Here is a 22,848-nt window from a genome sequence, read left to right as displayed (position 1 = left end):
AACCATTTAAAAAATATGATATGGATGTTATTTACAGTTTTAAGATAAGACAATCCTTTATTTCTCTCCATGCCAGGGTCTGTTTCTTAATGGTTAATGTTTAAATTAATACTGTTTTCTGGGATTTTAATATTTGTTGTCTGTAATTTAACAAAACGGAAAACCTGTAAAATAATAGTTAATTGTTGACTGTTAGAAAAATATTTTTAACACTACAGTTTATATATTAGCTCCTAGTGCTTTTTGTTTGTTTTTGTTTTTTTACAAATACATTAAAGGTGCATCACTGAAAGCTGCAGTACAACCTCCTCCCATCAGTCTGTACAACTTGCACTGATAGTGGAAACTGGTACATGTCTCAGTATGAATCCACTGTTTCTATTTCTAACATTTTCAACATTATAATTACACAGTTTCTTCACACAGTTTATCAACATATGTAACACAGTACAACAGATCCATCATTCTGTGCAATTCATGCACTGAACCATACGCACCTATTATACATTCATTAATGCTTTATACACTCCATCGTTTCATCTTTGTACTGTCATTTCATTCTCTTTGATGATTGTATTCTACTCTATGTGATGTGAATATCCGTGCTTATTTATTTATTTGTGTGACTATTTATATCAGGCATCTAGGGCACACGGTTTCCCTTGTGGTGGTTCTTATTTTATCTGCCTCTCACCCTGCCTCACACTCTGGCAGCAGTTGAAGCAAAAGGCAACAACATCAATAGACACGCTGACCGTGCGTGATGACGTCAAGAGAAGGCCCCGGCGCGGTGCGTACCGTAACATTCCATTGAGAAGAAGAGGGAAAGATGGCGTCCTCTAACAATCCTCGCAAATTTAGCGAAAAAATCGCTTTGCATAATCAGAAACAGGCGGAGGAGACCGCGGCGTTCGAAGAAGTGATGAAAGACCTGAACATCACCAGAGCTGCGCGGGTAAGAGCTCCACATCTCGGCTGTTTACATGTTGTGGCATCGCTGTTTGACAGCGTTAGAACACTGCGGAGATAAATCTGGACGCTGGGATGCTAAGTAGCTAAAGTTCATATTAACGTCCTCGGCTGCATCAGCGCAGCATCGCCAAATTACGTTTCCCTCCGCCTGGTTGAGCATGTGTGCGTTACTGAAATAGGACGGGCTGCTCGTGTGCAGCATTAAGCAGCTCAGTTAGCCTGCTGTGAATAATGTGCACCTGTTCTCTGTCTGAGGCTGCTGCGAGCAGACACTGCTGACATTTCTTTAGCTTCTAGACAAATGGGCTGACATGTAAATCACTGCATAAAAACATGTTGGCAAAGTTAGCTGGTGGAAGCTCGATCGGAACAATATTGGCTGGACGTCTATGAGAGGAATAAGGCAGCCTCATCTAGTCAGTCAGATGTTAACCAGCTGTGCTTGTCACCATCCTCTGTTTACTCAGCGTTACCTTATTGAGCTATTTTTATCCAGTACCTTACCTGGAGACTAACGGAAAACAAAGTCTGCTCCAAATGATCATCCACATGTCTGTATTCTGCAGGCTCCATCTCCACCAGATTAATTTAGTACACGAATGTCAAGAGACTGACAACTTTCTCACAACAAATATAGCTTTAAGTAGCTGCAATTATTTCAATTTCACATTAATTTGTTGAATATTTCCTCGAGTAATCTTTAGCTGTTTGGTTGATAACATGTCAGAAAATGGTGCAAAAATGTTGATCGGTGTTTCCCAAAGCCCAGATGATGTCTCCTTTTGTCCATGACTAAAAAAAATGTAGTTTACAGTAATGGAGGAGTAAAAAAAATGAGAAAATATTCTAATTTAAGAAGCTGAAAAAACAGCGTTTTGACTTTTTTCTTTATAAACAAATCACATAAAACCTTTAACTGATTGTCAGAATAGATGGCACTTAATTTAATGATTGACTACTAGTCATGAGCCATTTTATCATGGATCATTTTCCTTTTTGAATCATAAATAAATAACCAGGTAACCTGATCTGTTACGTTGAAAATCTGACTGTAATCACACCAGCTGTATGTCATGTGTGATGTACTTAGTTGGCAATCAATGTATTAGTTGACGCCTATGGAAATAAATCAACCAATCATTACAGCTCTAACCACGAGATGTATTTAGTGTAGAACTGAAGTGATTGCTCAATAAATTGTAATAAATAATCAGTGATCTTGATGATAAATCACTCAAGTCATGATATCATGCAGAAATGCCAACCACTTTGGTGCTGCTATTCTCTATTTTATGTTATTGTAAACTGAATCCCTTTTTCTTGGTTGAACAAAACAAGCAATTTTAGACATCAGTGTTGGGTCTTAGATGTTATGATGGGTATTACTTACGTTTTCTGACATTTTATAGCCTAACCAATAATCAGTGGATGAAGTAATGAGGAAATGCCACTTTTAAGTATCACTAAATACTGGAAAATACACATTACAGTGCCAGGACTGTACAATTAATGGAAATGTTAGTGAAATCACAGCATGACTAAGTACAGTGTCCAAACTGCAGGAGCTGCAATTTTCTGGTAAAGGTAAAACGTGCCACGACACTTTTATAAATGAACCACTGTGGTGCTATGTGGCCTACAAATCAGATTCTCCAGACGTGAGGGAACTTTTTTGGAGGGGAAACAAGATCACGTAGCATAAATGTGAAACAGAGAAAAACGAAACCGGAGGGCCTATTTGATTTTTCCAATCAGTGAATCAGCTGTTATGGCTCTGTTGACCACAAAATAAGCACTACGTTGTTGCCGGGAAACGTTTGGGCTAATTGTTGGTCCAGTTGCTGGAAATGATGGCCACTTACCGCGCTGCATCAGTGTAAACCTGAGCTGTACTGTTATTTATTGCAGGGGAAAAATTAAATTAACTACTCAGTTTTATGGTCTCTGCCTGATTTCTTTGTGTTGCCATCCAGACATCAATCCATCGCATTAGTCCTGATCATCATCATTCTTACCGCAGATCACTGTTGGTGTAAGAGGCCTTCCATCGCCATGTTTTGTTTTTTTTTTTTTACACTTTTGTGACTGAGTTCTGTATTAAGACATGTGGTTACTGTAATAACCAGGTGTGTACAAAGTCTGACTGTAATTACACCAGCTGTCAGTCAGGTGTCTTTCACATCAGCTGATGTGATTTTTTATTTGCTATGAAAGATGTTGTCTGCCTTTCGATTATTCATCAAACAACCACATCTGCCTGTTTCATCGTGTTTCATCTGTCAATTAATCGATCCATTAATCTTTCATATCACCACTGTGGACTGGCATGCGTCCTTCATTTTTAACATCTCTTTTTTTTTTGTGAATCGGATCAATCATTCACTCATGCTTTCATGCAATTTTACTTTGCACAGTTGCAGTTACAGAAGACCCAGTATTTGCAACTAGGGCAGAATCGTGGACAGTACTATGGAGGCTCACTGCCCAATGTCAATCAGATTGGAAATGGCAACATTGACCTGCCTTTTCAGGTGAGCCCTTAGCCTCTCTCGGCTGGTAAATCAATGGTTTGTTCTAGACCAGTGTACCTTTCTCAGCTGTTGGCGTTAATATTGGACATGCAAAGGTTGCGGTTTGTCTGTAGTATTGGTGAAATGTTGGTTCAAAACAGAGAATTCCTAATAAAGGTGTTTAAGAAAGGCTGCAGGCTTATTTTAGGTGATGATAGTAAAAGTGTTTAGACATTACCTGCTGGTCAACGCTGTGTAATCCATCAGGAATTATTATTGATCAAGAGCAAAAAGGAAAGATTTGTGCTTCAAGATAAGTAACAGTTGTACCCTGCAGTGTAATTTGGTTCCTAAATTTTAAAGTGTACCATTGCTTGTCATGGCTTTCCATCCTTAAATACATTTGCCAACTCAAGCATCAGTATGGGGGGCCCATGGCTTGACTCATTTTGAAATGGACACATTTGCACCATTAATCCTAAGACATTTATCCTAAGACGTAGTTTTCTTGGTGTGCGTCAGCGGTTTTTCTGGCCTCATTCACGTGGTGTGTTCACTCTAGAACTCGGTGCTGGATACCAGTCGGACTACCAGGCACCACGGGCTGGTGGAGCGGGTTTACCGTGACCGGAACCGCATCACGTCTCCTCACCGCCGGCCGCTGTCAGTCGACAAACATGGACGCCAAATATCCTTTTCGTTTGAAATGCACCTATCGCTTTGTTATTGATTTAGTCAGAATTTAAGTCATAATCTTGCTGCTTGTCCGCGTCCAGAGGGGTTTTGTCACAGTGGGCCCTGTATCATAGCCTGTTTTAGTAATACTTTAGGCCTGCAAGTTGTTCAAACTTAATCATTTCCACAGACAGGGAAGTTTGCAAGTGTTTGTTTGATACAATACTCCTTTTACAATGTTGGTAGTGAAAATGAATCTTCTTTTATGTCATAGTTGGAATGACAAAGATAATGAGCATGGGAGGATCTTTTGGCTCTTCAGTCACATAATTGAGACCTGGTTAACATGGATGAGCAAACACGATTCACTAAGGAGTGTAATTGCAAGGTGTTAGTCAAATAAGACAGATTGTTTGATAGTCTGAACGTACCGAATCAACCAAGTTGAAACGGAGAACAGTTGTAGTCAATGATGAATGAGTTCCCTACATTTTATCTTCACTCAACATGGGTTCAGCCTTTCTCTGTGCTTTCATATCGTCATGTTGTCATTATCGGGGATTTAAGTTAAGAAGTCACCGCTTTAAGTTAAAGAGCCGATTCCTTTGGGCTGATCAACAAAGATGTCTGATTGAAGAAATGTTTTATCCAACACACAGTGAAAATCAGTAGATGTGGTGACAGTGAGACATCATCTTACAGTTCAACACACTTTGAACAAAGAGTGAGAGAATTGTTTATTTCACCACATGCACTGACAGCCTTCTATTAAATGATGCTACGTAATACAGTGTGTATTGATGCTGTCCAGCTGACAGGATTCTTCTTACAAATATACACCGCCATCAGATAACAAGACATCAAAGTAATTGTGCCTCATAACACTTGTGTGTGGTTATTTATTATGTATCAGGTCTCTAAGCCAGGAGGCATGAAAAGGCGTATTATCTCAGATCTATTTTTTAATCCCCACTGCTTCATTGCCCTTAACTAAATTCACATTGACAGCTGTCCTTACAGCTCAGTTTACCTCTCCCCACCGCCAGACACTAGCTGGAGAAGGTAAGCCACCTCCCTTTGTCCATTTGTCAAAGCGATAACTAGGACACACAAGCAGAGGTAGCTCACTTCCAGAAAGTAGATTTCATGAGCTTTGGTGGTTCAGGTATTTAAAAAAAGCTAAACCAACCACAAAGAAGGCTGCATATCGGGCCGTATGACGAAGTAAAGGTGTGTAACGGAGTACGGTTCTTGATCAGTATGATGCTGTGGAGCTGGCGCTCTGCCAATGTTGAGGATCTGGCAGTGATCTTGCTGACATCTCATCTTTCTGACACATACAGGACAAATTCAGACTCTGCCTTACACCAGAGCGCCATGAATCCGAAGCCCCAGGAGGTGTTTGCAGGGGGATCACAAGAGCTGCAGCCTAAACGAGGTAAGGGAATATCTAGTTACAAAGACACAGAGCCGCTTTTATTTATTTATGTGCAAAGTGCTAATGCAGGCGGCAAACCTCAAATGACATAAAGGGGTCGATGTCACAGAAGTAGGTCTAGACTCTTAGTGAAATATTCATGGAGTAGATGGATTCTGATCTCCAGCAATGAAGTGTTTCGGCATCCAGGTACACTCCTCAGCTGGCTGTAGAGAAGGAACATCTCTGAATGAAGCTGACTGAGGACAATCCAGAGAGGAAAATCAATAATTAACTGATTATGCATTGATTATGTCTTTTTTTGTGAGAGGTTCTGAAATAGTGAAGCCAAGATTGGCTGGCATCCGTTCAGTCTGTCTGGTGGTCACTTTGCTATTTTTAGACTCTTAGGAATCTAGTGCACAGCACTATATTCTGCATGACTGGCTCAGATATTGATGACTCATTTCTTGCACTGATTTGAATTGTTGTGTATTTTGTCATAGCAAGCAACTGTGTCTTGCTGTTTCACTAATTAGTACTGCTGCTAACAGTGCCTGGGACAGAGAATTCAGAGCCAAATGCAGACAAGGATGCACAGAAACAGTTGTGGGATGACAAGAAGGTACTGAGGGGACAGGGAAGGGCTTCAAAGTCTACATTTACCACAAGAGATTTGTGGCTCACGATTACGTTTTCTCCTCAGGATGATTCGTCAAAGCCCAACACGTGTGATGTCCCAGGAATCAAGTGAGTGGCTGTAGTTGGTTGTGTTGTTCTGATACCCATCTTCTTTGGATATCCAGACTCCTTCACATATGGAGCCCTGTAACATTAGACTGATATTGACCAGTCACGTGACAGCATGGAGACCCTTCCATAATCACAGAAACAGTGTTTTGTTTTGAAGTTTTGTATTTTAAAGGTGAAATTATAATGTTCAAAGCTGTCGTTATGCTTTAGAAGGTCTTCTTGCTTTTCAGCATGGCTAAAATGAGGACAAATTATTATTGTAGGAATCTGTTTCAGAAGCTAATACCAAAACCTAAATAAATAATAGTTTATTTTATTTATGTCTGAATTATATCATGTAGTGAAAGGAACAATTTAGTTTGCAAGTAACAGACATTTAATGTATTTTCATGCTATTAAATGGTTGGCTTTGTCAGTAATGTTTATCATTAGTGACCATTTATTAACCATAAACTGCTTCCATTTTTAATAGTCAACTTTTTAAATTTTATGCTGAAGTGATTGTGTCTTTTAAAGTCCACGTGTTTCTCACAGTTTGCCAAACCGTATAGCAAGTGTTCCCAGTCACCTTCGGATAAAGTTCTGCCATCCCTAAAAGTCTAATCATAGCTTTGCAGTGTCCCATGATCGTGGCAGAGTTATCATCCTAAAGATAAGAGTGACAATAAAATGACTGGTTTAGAAAACTTCCAAAGGATTCATGCCTTAAGTAAAAAATATTGCTATGTATTGATTGTTAGAAGTCTTGTGCACATGCTGTGTCACAGTAAAAACAAATGGTGATGTATCAGAGAAGTGTTTCTGGTGTCTGACAGAGCGTTTGTTTTGTTTTTAGTATATTTCCATCACCAGACCAGGAGCTGAACCCATCCGTGCTCCCTGCTGCACATAACACCGGTGGTTCGCTACCCGACCTGACTAACATCCAGTTCCCTCCTCCGCTGTCCACCCCTCTGGACCCCGAAGACACCGTGGCCTTCCCATCTCTCAGCTCTGCCAACAGCACGGGCAGCCTGACCACCAACCTCACCCACCTGGGCATCAGTGCTGCCAGCCACGGTAACGAGCGCCATTTCATGTTCATTAGGCGTGGAGGATGAAGAGGTACATTTAACAAAGCAGAGAAAGAAATGCTGGATGTCTTGTAGCTCAAAAATAAACATCATGGGCTTATGGTTCTGACTGCAGAGGAGTTAGTCCTCAAAAAGAAAATGTGGAATATGTCAGAGCTCGGAGTTATATAAAAAAAACATGTCAACAGTATTCTCAAAATACCAACAAACAGCAGGATAGAGTTTGATGCTGTCCTATCACCTCCTCAAGTGTAAACACATGCAGTGTTAGCAGGAGTGTGGAGTCTGTCTCCTCATAGCTTCAAATGGCTTCATCATCCAGAGCTGATGATCAACATCAGTCACTTCCTGCTCCTCATATTGGAGTACTTCATCTAGAAATCCTGCAGCTGGAAATGGTGTGACGTCACATCTCAACACGTATTGAAGGGTCTTTATGTGTGTGTGTGTGTGTGTGTGTTGAAAGCTGTCTTTGTGTTACAGCTTTAGACCATGGACATGAGGACATTCTGGTAAAGCGAGGGCCTTTTGGCCAGTATTCACTTGTTCACAGTCCCTCTCACAGGGCTGTTTGAGGGTTAAGACTTGGTTTTAGGATTAAAGGTGAAATATGCAATTCTAATCCAATGCACTTTCTGCCAGATTCAGTAAAAATCTCTTCACGGTCCGTTGGTTATCCATTCTGTCTGTGAACTGATGAAAAATCCCGTGTTTATATACAGTATTGGTTCTGTAAATGAGAAACACAGGGACTGTTCTGGTGTGTCCTGTGCATGTTCTCGCTTGTGCACAGAAGAGGGAGGAAAATGCGGCCGAGAGGGAAAGTGATCTGGTGCACACTAACTATCTGAATATGTTAACTGGCTAAATGAGAAATAATCTTACTCTAAAATCACAGACTCCGTCTTTGAGGTTAGAATTACTTCAGGGTTCAGGGTGGAGTTAGACACTTAGTTGTGATGGTTTGGGTTCAGGAGTTGGATTTGCATGATGTGATTCAGTCTGCTTCACACGTGGTGGATGTGTTGCTGGGGACTTGGGGAAGTGCAATGTTGATTGTGAAGTCATTTTGATGAGCAGCCCTCATGCTTAGGCTTTTAGTTGTTTTTTTCTGTGTTGCACTTTCACATTAATATGTTTTTGTTCAGTGTGGTCAGAACAGCTCAATGAACCGTCCATCTTACCGTATGCAAACCTATTACCGCTCGATGTGAAGCTGTTTTGGACAGTAAACTAACCATGACGTCACCCGTTGGTTTCAACGCCGAGAAAATGAAGCCCGGATTTTGCTACTTCCTGGTTGCTGTTTTGGATTTTTTGGAGCCAGTGACGTAAAAAGCGTCATCAAACAGGCTGGACCGGAGAGCAACTAGGGGCAGGATTGGCTGAAGACTCTCTTATCCCGCCCACATTTTACTGCAGAGGCTTCTGTTGCTGTCTATCAAGTATAGCCACGCCCCCTGGCTCCGCCAACTTTAACGATTTATTTAAAATTCAGTATTGATTTATTTTAAGATCGGCCACCTGATCTCTCATTTTGACCATGAAAACTAACGGGGAAAAAATCCTGAAATCCTGAAAATCAGTCTATCAAATTTTATTTTTTCCAAAAATGAATTGGGGTCTATGGAGCAAAAGCTTTTTGGAGCCAACCCTAGCGGACGGCGTGATATTGCAAGTTTTTTGTTTATTATAACAACACACACACACACACACACACACACACACACACACACACACACACACACACACACACAGAAAGCAAACTGTGCAAAGTAACATTCAGTGTGAGTCTACGTGTGTGAATAGCATCCTGAATCAGTGTGTATTTGCTGACACGTCCCATTCCTCCTGCTACGGGGGACTCCCATCACTCGTGCTGCAAACTGTGCACCCCAAACAGGGACGCTTTGGAAGCATTACAGCCCAGATACATGCACATGAATAGTGAAACAGTTTGTGATTTTTAGAGTCAGTTGATGTTTTATATTGCAGAAAAGTAGTCTGATCAAGCAGCCTCTAAATACCTCTTGTTCACATGTTTGTCAACTTTATGTTTCTTAGTGCAAGCTGATTTTTGCTTCTTGTCTTGTGTTTGGGATTTACACCAGTTGGTATGTTTAAATTTAGTGCAAGATAAAGAACTAGTCATGTCTACATCTGTTTTTTTTTTTTAACCTTTCCAGGGATCCCCGCCTCCTCTCAGCCCACTATGACTGTCACAGCACAGCGCCGGCAGCCACCCGTGGTGCCGCTGACTTTAACCTCTGACCTCCATCTTCAGCAGTCCCCACAGCAGCTCTCACCCACCCTCACCTCACCCGTTAACATTACACAGGTAGGGATCTGCTTGATAAACTCAAGGTGGGACTGAAGCTGGGCAACAGGAGTGCTCTCAGTGGGCATTACCTACATAGAAACTGATGACCGGATACAGCCCACTGGAGCATTCAACACATTTCTGTTTTTATTCAAATATGTCTTCGCAGTATCGTTAAAGTCAAACCACATGTTAAATGAGCCTGTTGCAAGTAAGAGTTCAAATTTCAGCAGATCTCTCACTTGACAGGACTAGTTTGCGTGCATCTTTCCGCAGGCTGTGCCGACAGAAACGCTGACCCTGGAGCAGCAGCTTTCCCAGTATCCCCTGTTCAACCAGCTGACCGCTCAGGCCCAGGCTCAGCTGCTCAGTGACCTCCAGAAGCAGCAGGCTCTGCCGCAGGGCATCCAGCTCATCACCTTGCCAACTCTGGCCTCCGCTGGCACACCCACCGCTACGGCCAGCAGCCCCTCTCCAGACAGCCAGACCACCGCCAGCATCAGTGTCAGCTCGGTAAGAAAACAAGCGAGTCTAGTGAGAAAGCTGAAGCACTGATAAAAGTCTGATGAAATGACTGGTGCCATTCTGCTTATTCTGAAGCTTCTGCTCATTTTGCCACTGAAAGTTCTTCAGCCGCCAAGAATGCATCCCAGTAAATATCTACACATCTTTTTTATGCCGTCAGACATTTTGAGGAATAACTAATAAGCAGAAACACATCTTTACTCTTCACAAGCAGATAACGTCTTTATTCTGGTTATTTTCTTTGCAACACTTTTGATTAGCGGTGGGATGTTGTCACTTTGTTGTGAGCTGTACTTTGTAGGTCCATTGAACTGATAAATTCTTCTCACCATTTGTAACTTAGCGTTTTCTTGTGCCAATTATAATGAACCATTTTCTGCAACACAGCAGCCATTTGAACATTTACTATTCAAGTAATGGCATATTTCAGAAACGTAGAGGAGCCGACCAGTCACAGAGGTCACCCGTAGCTGGATGTGGTTGGTGGCATTTCTCACATTATATTATACACACTACACAAAATGAGCAGATTCTAGGTTGATGCCTTCTCACGTCTCACGAGATTTGTGTGTGACAGGCATGAAGCTTAGTGCTAGCTAACCCTCTTCCCTCCAACAGTACCGCAATCAGACTGGCTCACCAGCCACTCAGTCTCCAACCTCCCCAGTCTCCAATCAAGGCTTCTCCCCCGGAGGCTCGCCTCAAGTAAGGGCCCACCCACCGAGCTAGCTGCTGTTTGGGGAAGGGCTTTGCTCCTGGGGGAAAGCTAACTGTAGATAGTTAGGCTGCTTCTCATTCTCTGTCTCGGCAGTTAACCCCTCATGGTGTCAGCACCTGCATAACTCATCTCTTCATCACCACTGTCACTGTTCACTGTGTGCATGACAGCATGGTGATGGTTTGTTGATGGAGGCCCGGACCAGCTGTTGGTAGTAAAATGTTCATCTCTCAGCTTCAAGTCTTTCCAAGGACAGTTCAGGCTCGTTGTGTCCACAAGGATAAGCGTGCTGTAAATTTCATTATCTATTCAAATCCACTCCTCGGACATCTGCGAGGGAACGCGTACGCCGATTGCAGATGTGACACGAAAGCAAGTAGTGCGAAAAACAAATGCTTGATAAAAGGAGAGGCAGTGTGAGGTGGTTCTCCGTTGTCCACACTTTTATAATTTATTATTAAAAAGCTGTAATTTTGCTAGTCACTGCAGGACTTTGAGGGTGTGATAAAGGGGATCTTTTTAAACTTGAAAAAATGTAGGGAAAAAGAGAAAACATGCATATACAAACAAAAACAAATTTTATTCATCTCCTTGGGGAACATTCAAGAAAATAAGGAAGCCCGTGTACAAAAGAAATAAGGTTCCAAAATTGCTGTTTTTCCACAAAAAAATGTTAACAATATAGGTACAAAAAATGTTGATATTCAAAATAAAGGTGCGATAATTGCTGGCATTTACGAGAAAAAAATAGTATTAAAAAGTCTACATACACAGTGCAAAAAAGTAGAGAAAACAGCACAACTGGTAGAGATGGGATGAACAGTCGTGATAATCGACTAAGATGAATTGATTAGTTATGTGACGGTCGCTGTTGGTTTGTCTGTCTGTTAGGAACATTACTCAAAAACGGACAAACGGATTTGATGTGAAGTTTTCATTCCTTCCATCGACAGGGCCCTAGAGAGTCCTAATTTCTCCCGAAATCCTGTGCGACGTGCATCTACAGTGCAATCTGTATCCAGCTACTATGTCCTCATGAGCTGTCCTGTGTTCAGTGTTGGGGACAATGCGACCGTCAGCACAGCAAACCAGCATGTATCTGTTTTAGTGTGAATAGAACCGTGTGTGTTGCTCTCTACTTTTAAAAGCCTCACTGTTCTGCACGCACAGATACGGAACGTATGAATTGGTCCTGAGTGTGCACCACAGATCACTGAAACATGTTTCTCATAGAGGAGCTGCAGTTTTCTAATGAGTCTAAAATTATTGGCCTATTCCTTCCTGTAAGAGAAGAAATAGACTCATAATAATGTTCTTAGCTGCGATTAAATAGAAATAATAATAATGATAAATTCTGTTCCACAGGATTTAGCTCTGTAATTATTGTACACATCGCTAATTGATTTTTTTTTTTCTATTTTCAGCTTTTTTTTGGTGGATAGTTTTGTATTTTAGGTCAGTGTAAGACCTCATGACCATCATTTGTTGTCGTTTTATGAGTTAAAAACTCCATAGAAGCTAGTTAAAGCTCAGAGCACTAAAATCTGCCCAGTTTACATCTGCTGTTCAGATACACGCTAACACAACATGCTGGGGAAAAGCTGTCAGAGGCTTCGCCTGTCTTCAGTAAAACATTTGGCAGGAAGGCAGAGAGCGCTGCATGTGTTTTAATCATACACTTAGACGGGGTTGGCGTTTTCCAAGGTGCAAGGCCACATTATGGCAAAAAGCCACATCAAGAAGAGCGGTTAGATCGTGATAAACTGAAATGCACAGCCATCAGTGGCAGTGTTAAAAGAAAGTGAATGTTGAACATGAAAATACAATCTGTATAAGATATTGTACAAAATAAACAAAAGTTAGGATGCTCCAAAGCCAACTGTATTGAATGCTTTTCCTTTTACTGACCCATTTCTGCAGATCTTGGTGTATTACCACCAACTGCAGGTGGAAATTAGCATTTGTGCTATAACCTGGCATAATGCATCTCTCCCTTCGTGGTTAATGTTTATTTGTGCAATGTCCCATGGGTCAAATAAATAAAAGAAAGAAAGAAAGAACTGTAGATCAGTGAAATAACATCAGAGCTGTACTTTATGAGATGCTTGTGTGTCTTTATGTACATGCAAGATAAACGAACCAGGGACCAAATTATAGAAACGTTTTTATGGGTGCTAACAAAGGTCAGATACATGACATTTAGCCAAAAAGCAATAAAGAAGATATTTAGATATACAGAAGAACTAAATAAATTAAATTGAGGGTTTAAATGCACAGATGAATCCACTTCTGGTGCACCAGTGGCTGCAAGGCTACATTTAGAATAGTGAGACTGGGACTCCACTACATAAAGCCATCCACACAGTGCTGACTATGTGTTCAGTGGTGCTTTTCTCATCGCAAGAATATTATGAAGGGAAATTCCAGCATTTGTCAACCTGGGCTGTTTTCTCATTCTTTGTATCCGTTGTGACCACCGATCAATCATGCTAACATTTTATTCACCACCCCCATTATCGGCGTTGAGGGAACTCTGACTCAGCCACGAGTGCCGACAACTTTCCCAAATAAGTTTTAAATCATTGAAAACAATCTCAGATGCTTTGACTGACTGAAAGTTGGATTTTGTTCTCGCTGAAGTCTGTGCACTGGACAAAATGCCTCTCTCGAAACAAGAAAAAAAAACTTATTCCAAGGAACTTTTACATTGAAATAAGTGAAAACTCTGCCAGTAGAACAAGTTAAAAATGGCTTGATAAGATTTCTTGAAATAAGATATGATATTTAGAATATTGAGATCTTAAAATTAGCTGGAAAAACTTATTTTAAGCAACATTATACCAGGATTGTCAAGCTTAGGTGACTTGAAATAAGCCAGACATGCTAAAAAAAAAAATAGTAGTTTTTCACTCAAAAACAGAGTTTTGATTTCATGTAACCTCCTAATTTGAGATGTATTAACTCTCCTGTTGTCTGCATTTACAAGCACTAAAAAAAACCCAAAAATCAGCAAAAAATTTCCCCAAATTTCTGAAAATTTGCAAAAACTTCAGGAAGAACTTCCAATAATTCTTTAAAAAAATTATTTAAAAAAAATCCCTCAAATTTGGCAAGAAAATTCTTGTAAATATTTTCAAAAAAAATGAGTAAAAAATCTTCCAAAAAATCCTTAAAATATCTAAAGTGATTACTTGTATATCAGTAAAACTTCTGTTTTTTTTTTTTACGAACATTCATTTTTCCGTGAATTTTCTTAAGAAACATTTTTAACATTTCTTTTTTTCCACTAAAAAATGTTCAAAAATTTCCCCAAAATGTTGAAAATATGGACATCAGAAGTTTCACTGTGAAAATATATATTATTTACCCCACATTTTCAAACTTTGAAACGGGTCAATTTGATCCGCAGGACAACACGAGGGTTAAACTCATTTTGAGTTTTCTTCTAAAATTCAACCCAAAACAAGATAATTTCAAGATTGTTTGACTTAACAAGATATTTAAGATGTGTTGTCTTAAAAACAAGTCCCTCCAACTTGCTGAAATTCACTTGTTAAGTGAATTCATCTTAAATGAAATGGGATGAGACATTTTGAGAAGACAAACAGACTTGGTAAGATTTTGAGTTTTTGCAGTGTGTTTAGCATATCAGAGGTGGTGAGTTTCGTGTTACCATGACTGGTAATTGAAACAGAAATATCAGAATTACACCCAAGTTGAAAATACCTTAGTTTCCCTTTCAATAAGTTCCTTTGTGTTTGTGTCCTTGTGAACAGGGCTGCCGCGGTCCATTCATCAATGCACTGTTGTGTATCCGTCCACAGGGATGAGACAAACCAACACTTCACATTCACACTCCCATTCCATCTCTGTCTTTCTTTGTCATGTTCATATAATGAAGTGTCGGTTAAACTGTAATTATTAATTAAAGAATGTCACTTTATAATTTTTCCTACTGCTATTTTAGCCTCCCATTTCTTTTCTTAACCGCGACAGCCCTAGTCATGAGAACCATTTGCTTTTTTCACTGCTCTGTCTGGCAGTTGTGTGACGTGGTGTTTTGCTCGTGTCTTCTGTTATTCCATCGCTGAAATGTCTGCTTGTGGACCAGGATAACGTCCCACTCCGCTAATTTTGTATGTGTGTTTAAATTGGAGCCATTGTCAAGCCTGCACCTCTGAATTTTGTGGCTTACTTCTCTTCCTCCAGCACATTCCTGTGGTGGGCAGTATATTCGGAGACTCCTTTTATGATCAGCAGCTGGCGTCGAGGCAGACCAACGCTCTCTCTCACCAGGTGACAGAACGCACAGATAAACAGCTAAGAGATTAGTGCTTTCCTCGTGTCATCCCTCACCTCAGTCTGGGTAACAATTCTGTGCTTTTTAGCTGGAGCAGTTCAACATGATCGAAAGCCCCATCAGCTCCAACAGCCTTTACAACCAGTGTTCCACACTCAACTACACACAGGCAGCCATGATGGGCCTCACCGGGAGCAGCCTACAGGACTCTCAGCAACTTGGCTACAGTAGCCATGGCAACATCCCCAACATCATCCTAACAGGTAGCTGCACCAGCAGACACGCTGTCACTTAATTACGCTTTTGCTGCCTCTGGCATGGTCACACATCACTCATTTAAATGTATATTATGTAATATTTCAGCACTGAAATGTCTAAAACCAAAACAAAACTGTTGTACGTTTTGCTGATGTGTGTATTTAAATGATGCCAAATGTTTCTACATTGCGCTAGAACTACGGGTTTTATCGATCAATGGTTAATTGTCTTCAATAATTTATCAGATTAGCAATATGTTAACCAATGAGGCAGAAGACGAAGCACATGCATGTCAGAAAATGTACAGAACGTTAACTGTAGTACCTGATTGTGCCACCAAGTGGAGCCTCTTAAGGTTCAAACAGACGGCAGCAGCTTGTTTGCTGTGTTTGATACTGTAGCAACCTGAGGGGGAGTCGCTAAGGGGGGCTGTGTGTGGGCAAGCATTGTGGGGGTTTGGGTACCAACAGACCACCGTGACAAAGACTCGTGTTGGATATCATTTCTACAGTTGAGCTGCTGTTTTGTTAAAAGTTTTATGTTTGTTGGTAGAAACCACTCTATTATTACTAGGGTGGCATCCCAATATCTGAAAACTCGGTCATGACGGTGGTATCGGAATATTTATTTTGAGATCCAAACATTTGGATTCCACTCTGTCAGACAATGTCGTGCAATCAGTATTCGTCTCATCAATTCGCCCGACGTCGGACGTTACAAACCGAACCAAATATTCAGATATTCGTCATTAATCAGAACCGAATATCCGGAACCCAGAAACTGCTATTCAGGCCAGCCCTAATTATTACACGACATAGCATCCACTTAATTCTTTAATGATTGATATTAGGGGCTGTTACTGATGAGGAACATTGTTTACAATTTGTATCGCTTGTTTCAACCTTAAAAAAATATGACATTTTGTTTAAAGCGACAGGGCGTCAGTCAGTAGCATCATATCCCTTTTACCTGCAGTAGCAGGGAAAAACTGTAAACTGTAGGATACGTTCAAGAATGTGGAAGGACGAAGTGGCCAAAGTAGTTAGATAGCCACTTTATTGTTATTTTTTTCATTCTGTTGTTTGCATTGCTGTCTTGTGAAGGATCACAATTATTTCAGTATAACTGACTCGACTATGGATAACAGCAACAACAGGGTATAGCTAGCAAGGGGCCTTGTTGTCAAAGACTTCCGTGATGCTTAATGACCTCCGGCCAGCGCTCAGGTGTTTGAGGGGAAACAGGATTTCCAGTGACAGCCTTCCTTACCATTGAGATCAAATGGGGACGTCCTTAATTACCTTTGCTGGTTTAAAAAATGCTCAAATACTTCGTTGAGTTTTGTTAGAATCCGTTTCTCAGATGTCACGTTTCTCAGTCACAGGTGAGTCTCCGCCAAGCCTCTCCAAAGAGCTGACCAACTCTCTGGCAGGCGTTGGCGACGTCAGCTTCGACGCAGACTCTCAGTTCCCTCTGGATGAGCTGAAGATCGACCCGCTCACCCTGGACGGACTGCACATGCTCAACGACCCCGACATGGTGCTGGCCGACCCCGCCACCGAGGACACGTTCAGGATGGACAGGCTGTAACGCCAAATGCTGACTGTGGCCTGGAACAAAGAGGAAAAAAACACACTAACTTGTGAACGGAGAGAAGCAAAGGGCAGGATGAACCCTCTCCCTCGTTGCATGGCCGTCCAGCTGTCCGACCTCGCCCTCGACTCCGTGAAGCCCTTTGAAACGATGCGCCACCAAAAGACAACGGGGAAAAAGACATCCAGTGGCTTGCCGGGGAATGGCCTCGCTGTCGTTTTGAATGAGATTGGTTGCTCAGCGCTTTCGCTAGCCTACTGTGTTTACAGTGTACCATTACATGCCACCTATATTCCAAAAACGCACATTTGAGAGTTTTTTTTCTTTCTTTTCATATCCATTTTAATATTGTTTTGTTGATATTTGCTTGTAGCAGGACGCTACTAGGACATTGGGCTAAACCGTACCCGTTACAACTGGCTGTGTGGAAGAAAAAAAAAAAACAACAGAAGAAGATGAAAAAACACAGCTGGTTTGCTCGTACCCTGCAATGAAGTGAATCGGTTTTCCCATCATGCCATTATGGCTTTCTGTTTCACACTCAAAGCTTTATTTTTGACAACCAAATGTTATTTTCGTCATGTACTGAATGTTTTTATGCTTCATGTATTTATATGTTCTATTTATTTATTTGGTTAAAGATTTTATATTCCATTTCATAATTTAAATTTGATGCCAAAATGCTCTCTGTAGGCATAGTGTACAATTGCACTGATGTAATCTGTGTCTATTTATTAATTACTAACATATTTATATATGTGTTTGTTAAGCTACTTGGTTAATGAAGGAGTGCAAAACCTCCCCATAGTTGCTCTTTGCTGTTCAATGTGCCATTCTCTGATGTAGGATGTGGTCAACGTTGCTATGCTGCAGCCCAACAGTCAAATCAAAACATCACAGTTTTTAGCACGGCTCCAGAAAATGTTGCGTGCTCCACAAATGGGTTGGTTTCATGCCACTTGAATTAACTTTCTCTGAGGAAACTCGTCAGGTATTTCTATTTAACTAGAACGCAAAAGAAATGCGTCCAAATTCATTTTCTGCCAGTGAAAAGCCAATACATATATCTATATATATATATATAAATATATATATTCAGAGCGAACTTCTTCTCAGTGGAGGAAGGCGTCTGTTTTTAAACCAGAGAACACTAAAATCTTAAATCTTTTTAAGTCGTCACTGTGAAATCACCTGATTTTGCCTTACAGGAGTACTCTACTGTTCTACTTAAGTGTCTAACGTGACAACGTATTTTCGTAACTTATTGTACCATTTTCTTGGATTCGAAGGGAACTTTTGGTCAGTGATATTTGTGGTTATGTTGTGTAAGGTTTGACAAATCAATGTACTGTATTTTGTAGCGGTACACTTTATAGCCAAATTGTTGATGTTTTTTAAAGTGGGGCAAAAAAAAAAGAAAATTAAACAAAAAATATATATCTACGGAGGGTTGAAAGTATTTGAGATGGAGTGCAATTATGGGGAGGCTTTTTGCTCCTATGCAGGGAAGCTCTAACAAAAACTGACCTTTGACACTTGGGTCACCGATGACAAAAGTACCATTCAAAGTATTGAGGAAAGGAAGTATATTTAACAGTATCAGTACCTCCAAGTGGTTGTTTTCATAAGATGCAATCTTCCGATGTCAGAGTCTACGAATATATAAAATTTTCTATTGTAGAGTTCACGTCCATGTAGTAAACTGGATTGAGTGCATCAAGGGCACATAAAGTTTCTGTCTAAGAAAGAATATTTATATACTAAGTATTGTATGCAATCCTTCTGCAGCACCGAGATCTGTTCCATTCAGTCTGAAAATATTCACAATAACAATCAGGGATGTAGTCGAGTCTACGCATTCGTTTACACCACCTCTTCAACTCTGAAGTGTTTACGCAGCATCATCCCTAACGGCATCCATGACACGGTCCCTTTTTGCCAAAAATGTGTAGAAGGACCGTCAGTAACGGTAACTTCACACCTGGTGCCAATCGAGTCCGCCTCGGCCTTTTGTCAGAGTTTCCCTGAGAGTCATGTGTAGGTCTGTGGGATCATGTTTGGTGTGTTGTAATGTTTGTGTACAGATGTTTTTACTCGCCTGAAGCGCTGATGGGAAGAGTGCCCAAACCCCCCCCCCCCGACAAAGGAATCACGTTTGGTTTACCTCTGCAGTTGTTTCAGTTCAAGTGTTTCTTGTCTGCTGTAAAAACTTCCATCCACGGTTTTGTTTGCCTTCAACAGATTTGTGATTCCTATGCAAATGAGACAAAAAAATGGCCCTTAAAGGAAAAATCCACCTCTGATGTTTTGTTGTTTAATGCGGCCCTCAAGTTAAGCTGGATTTATTCTTCGTCTGTTGAAGAGCAGCAGGAGGAAATGTGGTCACTCAGCCCAGGCTGCTTTTATTTTCTTTTAAATTGAGATTTTAATCAAAAGTTGACATTTTTTGACAAACTGTCTGCTGTTACTGCCCAATAATACGAACCCCAAAACATCTGAAACATGATTGAGAACGTAGACTCTGAACTTCCAGGATTTAACAGCTCCATGTGTCACAAAGTAAATGATGCAACCAATGCCCAGCTCAGTTATAAATTAGAGCTTTGAGATGAAGCTACATCTCAGCATTGTAGCTCTGCTTTAGAAAACATAACTACATGACATTTATCACATTATTATACAAGTGCAGGACGTAATTGAGCGTTGCAGTGGTGCTATGACAATCAACGAGTGAAACTGTACCCTGAAATATAAATGAATTTCTTTGGCAGAGAAGCATAAATCCAGCGTCACTTGAAAGAATTCAGAACTCCTTTCGAAAATACATTGGCGCCTGTTGAATACAGGTGCAGAAATTGCTGCTCTGGAAGGAAACATTTCCTCTCTAAATGTAAAGGAACTGATGTCAAACCAGATTTGATGTTTAAAATCCATGAAACATTTCTCATAAAAGGGAGAAAAATAAAGCACTAAAAAATGCCCCTGGAATGCAAACTGATTTTTATTTTCTGTCGCTAACATTGGATTTTTCCTTTAAGTCTCCGGAACAAATGTGTAGAAGTCATTCTCTACAGATTACATGTGTCCAAAGGTTTTTATACCTAAAGAAAAAAAAACAGATAAGTGTTCAAACTTCACTGTTGTGTTGCCAATAATGCCAGTGATTTGAGCTTTCCCGTCGCCTCCCTCCTTTCATCCTGCTGAATACTAGTCGTTCACACTGACCTTGTACATATGCTATAGCTGAGACTAAATGCATGCCTAAACTGACAGTCCGAACCTCTAAACGAAGGCCTTCTATAGCTCCGCAGGTTTGATTTGTGTAACATAATGCTATCACAAAGTCTAAAGGGATGCATGTATGGGTTTCTCCTGTGCGACAGTGAACTCCTGTTAAGTGACTCCGTTACCTCCATTACTGTACAATGCCACTTCACGAATGATAAAAGAATGTATTTTCTGTGTCCTAGTTTTAGCCTGTTGCCAAATGATCCGATGTTTGGAGTCTGGTCCCATTACAGTCGGACCAGTCTTCTTCTCCTCTCTGCTCTTCAGTCTCCCTCCGAGGATTCAGACTGTTGCTTGTTCCTCTTTCTCTTCCTACTGTAGCATCTCTCTGCATAGAAACAGTCGATCCGGCCCCCAAATCCTTTCCGTCAGCACAACTTTTTTTGCTTTGTCTTGAGAAAATGGAAGCAGGTTCTGTCTCGCAAAAGGTTGCAGATTGGCACGTGCACTGATCGTTTGCATATGTGGACTCGAATCTTTTGAAACTTGCGTGTTACGCAGTCAGCTGCATGACATGATAGACACGTTGGCAGATCCCCGTGTTCTGTACAGGACTCTGATCTCGCTATGCTGAAGTGAAGTGTGTTTTAAGACATCAGATGTGATTGTTTTTTGTTGTCGCTGCCTATCATGTCAAGTTCTGGACTGGGTAAAGTGTTGTTTTCTTGTTGTTTTTTTCCTCTTTTTGTGAAATGTTTAGTCCACCGTAGTTGCTTGGCACTTTATTTGTGACTTCCTGGCTTTTTGAGCAAGGACTGTTCTGCCCGATGCGAATGCTGACTGTTTCACACCAGATGCATACTCCAGGAGATATTTTCATGTCAAAGAAAAGATGAATTCTCTATTTTCCTTTGTAAACTATATTTTGGCTTGTCTCGTTTTTATCTGTGAAGATTTTAGGGGATGCAAAACTAGAAAGGGCTTACTCCAGTGCAGCTTGCGCTCTTGTGTTGGAAAGGAACGGCGCTCCGAATGTATTTCTTTGTTTGTGTCATTTCCCTCCCCTACATGAAAATCGCATCGAGGTTCAGCGAGTTCAGTCGGCAACACTGATCGGCCTTACCAGTTAGTCGCAACCTGAAAACTACTCAAGTGAAGCAGTTTGTATCTTAACTTTTACTGCCACTAACAGTTTGTATTTGACTTGCATTGAAGCTCGCCGGTCTACATCAGTGGTGTGCTTTCCTAAAGTTAGAAATGAATGAATGGCATGGCAAGGGTGTTAGATGCCTTCTCCATTGTCCCAGGTTTGCTACAGGCTACTGTAACCCTGGTTAAAGACTTGACTTTAAGTTAGGCAGCTAATACACCTTTAATTGAAGCAAGGAGGTTGGACAAAAGGCAGTTGTGAGAGTGAAAAAGTAAATTTTGTTCATCAGAATTACATCCCAACATGTGCCGAGTCTGAGACGAAGCACCAAGATGTGGGAAGCAAACTTTTCCACATAAGCTGGAGGTCCATTTTTCAACCACAAGATCCACAGATCATCTGACAATATGTTTTCTACGTCTTGTAAACAATCTCACTCATCTGCTAGAGTCGGTCTGAGACGCCGCTTACTTGCATTACTTTAAAGCACGGCTGAGTTGTGCTCAACGGCGATGAATTAAATTGTCTCGAGCCGAGAAGGCAGACGAGTGAAGCTCACCCAGGAGTCCTGTGTTTAAAGGTGTTTCCTCAGTCCCAGAATAGCAGGAAGGAGTTGCTACTTCATCTGTACTGCTTGTTCCCAGAGTGTTTTTGGTCTGATTAATGTCCCTTTAATAACACAGGGTTTTCTAAATGACTCTACACTCCATTGAAACATGTAAAAGGCTCTGGAAAAAACAGTTTAAGTTCCACTTAAAGCTTATAGTGAAAATAGCATTATATCACTGTTGTCCTGTAAGTCGTAGTAAAAGATCTGTAGTTATTTATTTGTTGCCATGTGATTCTCCTTATGTGACCATTTGTTTATAAGATGAAAGAAAAATGTCAATTAAATTGAATGTGGAAGACAGATTTTTCTCTGCACAGTCTTGATTTGCAGAATAAGCTGATTAAAAAAACAACAACTGTCCAGTGTCATTTTACAACATCGCAGCGTGTTGCTGTGGACATGCATGATGTTTCAATCCTGTTGTATATTGTCTTTGCTATCGTTTCTATTTTGTATTCTGTATTTCCAAATGCAAATTTAAAAGATTATTTTGGATATGTGCATGCTTGTGAAATGTTAAGAATGTTGATTTCCACTAAAAGCTGTTGAGTTTGAAAAAAAAAAAGTCACGTCTGTTACTTAAAATCAAATGTTTGGCCTTTTGTGTAGCTGACAGTATTCAGCACAAGTCAGTGCAGCCCTGTGCAGCATCAGTCATCTCACAGTAATTGCATTACTTCTAAGCTAAATAGTAGCAGTATTTGCTCTCTTGTAAAATCAAAAACCAACAATTTAGGTCTACTATT

At 40.7% G+C, this 22,848-nt stretch overlaps 1 protein-coding gene across 4 annotated transcripts; it reads left to right on the top strand.

Annotated features, from left to right (window-relative positions):
* Nucleotides 1-769: 769 nt before the first annotated feature.
* crtc1b (CREB regulated transcription coactivator 1b) lies at nt 770-22,404 on the top strand. 4 transcript variants are annotated; one of them, XM_051947184.1, is made up of 14 exons: nt 770-955; nt 3,387-3,503; nt 4,045-4,172; nt 5,160-5,219; nt 5,501-5,595; nt 6,129-6,199; nt 6,281-6,324; nt 7,163-7,386; nt 9,587-9,738; nt 9,997-10,233; nt 10,864-10,950; nt 15,173-15,259; nt 15,352-15,526; nt 16,900-22,404. In XM_051947184.1, the coding sequence occupies exons 1-14, from the start codon at nt 830-832 to the stop codon at nt 17,109-17,111; spliced, it is 1,815 nt and encodes a 604-aa protein (XP_051803144.1). In that variant the 5' UTR covers nt 770-829; the 3' UTR covers nt 17,112-22,404. The 4 variants fall into 4 exon arrangements, with proteins under 4 accessions (XP_051803144.1, XP_051803143.1, XP_051803146.1 ...); XM_051947183.1 differs by having other exon boundaries at nt 6,114-6,199; XM_051947186.1 differs by lacking the exon at nt 3,387-3,503 and having other exon boundaries at nt 6,114-6,199.
* The last annotated feature ends 444 nt before the right edge of the window (nt 22,405-22,848 follow it).

Source organism: Acanthochromis polyacanthus, chromosome 4 (genome assembly GCF_021347895.1).
Source record: "Acanthochromis polyacanthus isolate Apoly-LR-REF ecotype Palm Island chromosome 4, KAUST_Apoly_ChrSc, whole genome shotgun sequence".
Classification (NCBI taxonomy): domain Eukaryota; kingdom Metazoa; phylum Chordata; class Actinopteri; family Pomacentridae; genus Acanthochromis; species Acanthochromis polyacanthus.
This window is presented reverse-complemented; position numbering and strand designations above follow the sequence as displayed.

Coding starts and splice junctions, on each gene's coding strand:
- crtc1b (XM_051947183.1), top strand. CDS start 830: ATGGCGTCCTCTAACAATCCTCGCAAATTTAGCGAAAAAATCGCTTTG. Junction 3,504..4,044: donor ACATTGACCTGCCTTTTCAG/GTGAGCCCTTAG, acceptor TGTTCACTCTAG/AACTCGGTGCTGGATACCAG. Junction 9,739..9,996: donor CACCCGTTAACATTACACAG/GTAGGGATCTGC, acceptor ATCTTTCCGCAG/GCTGTGCCGACAGAAACGCT.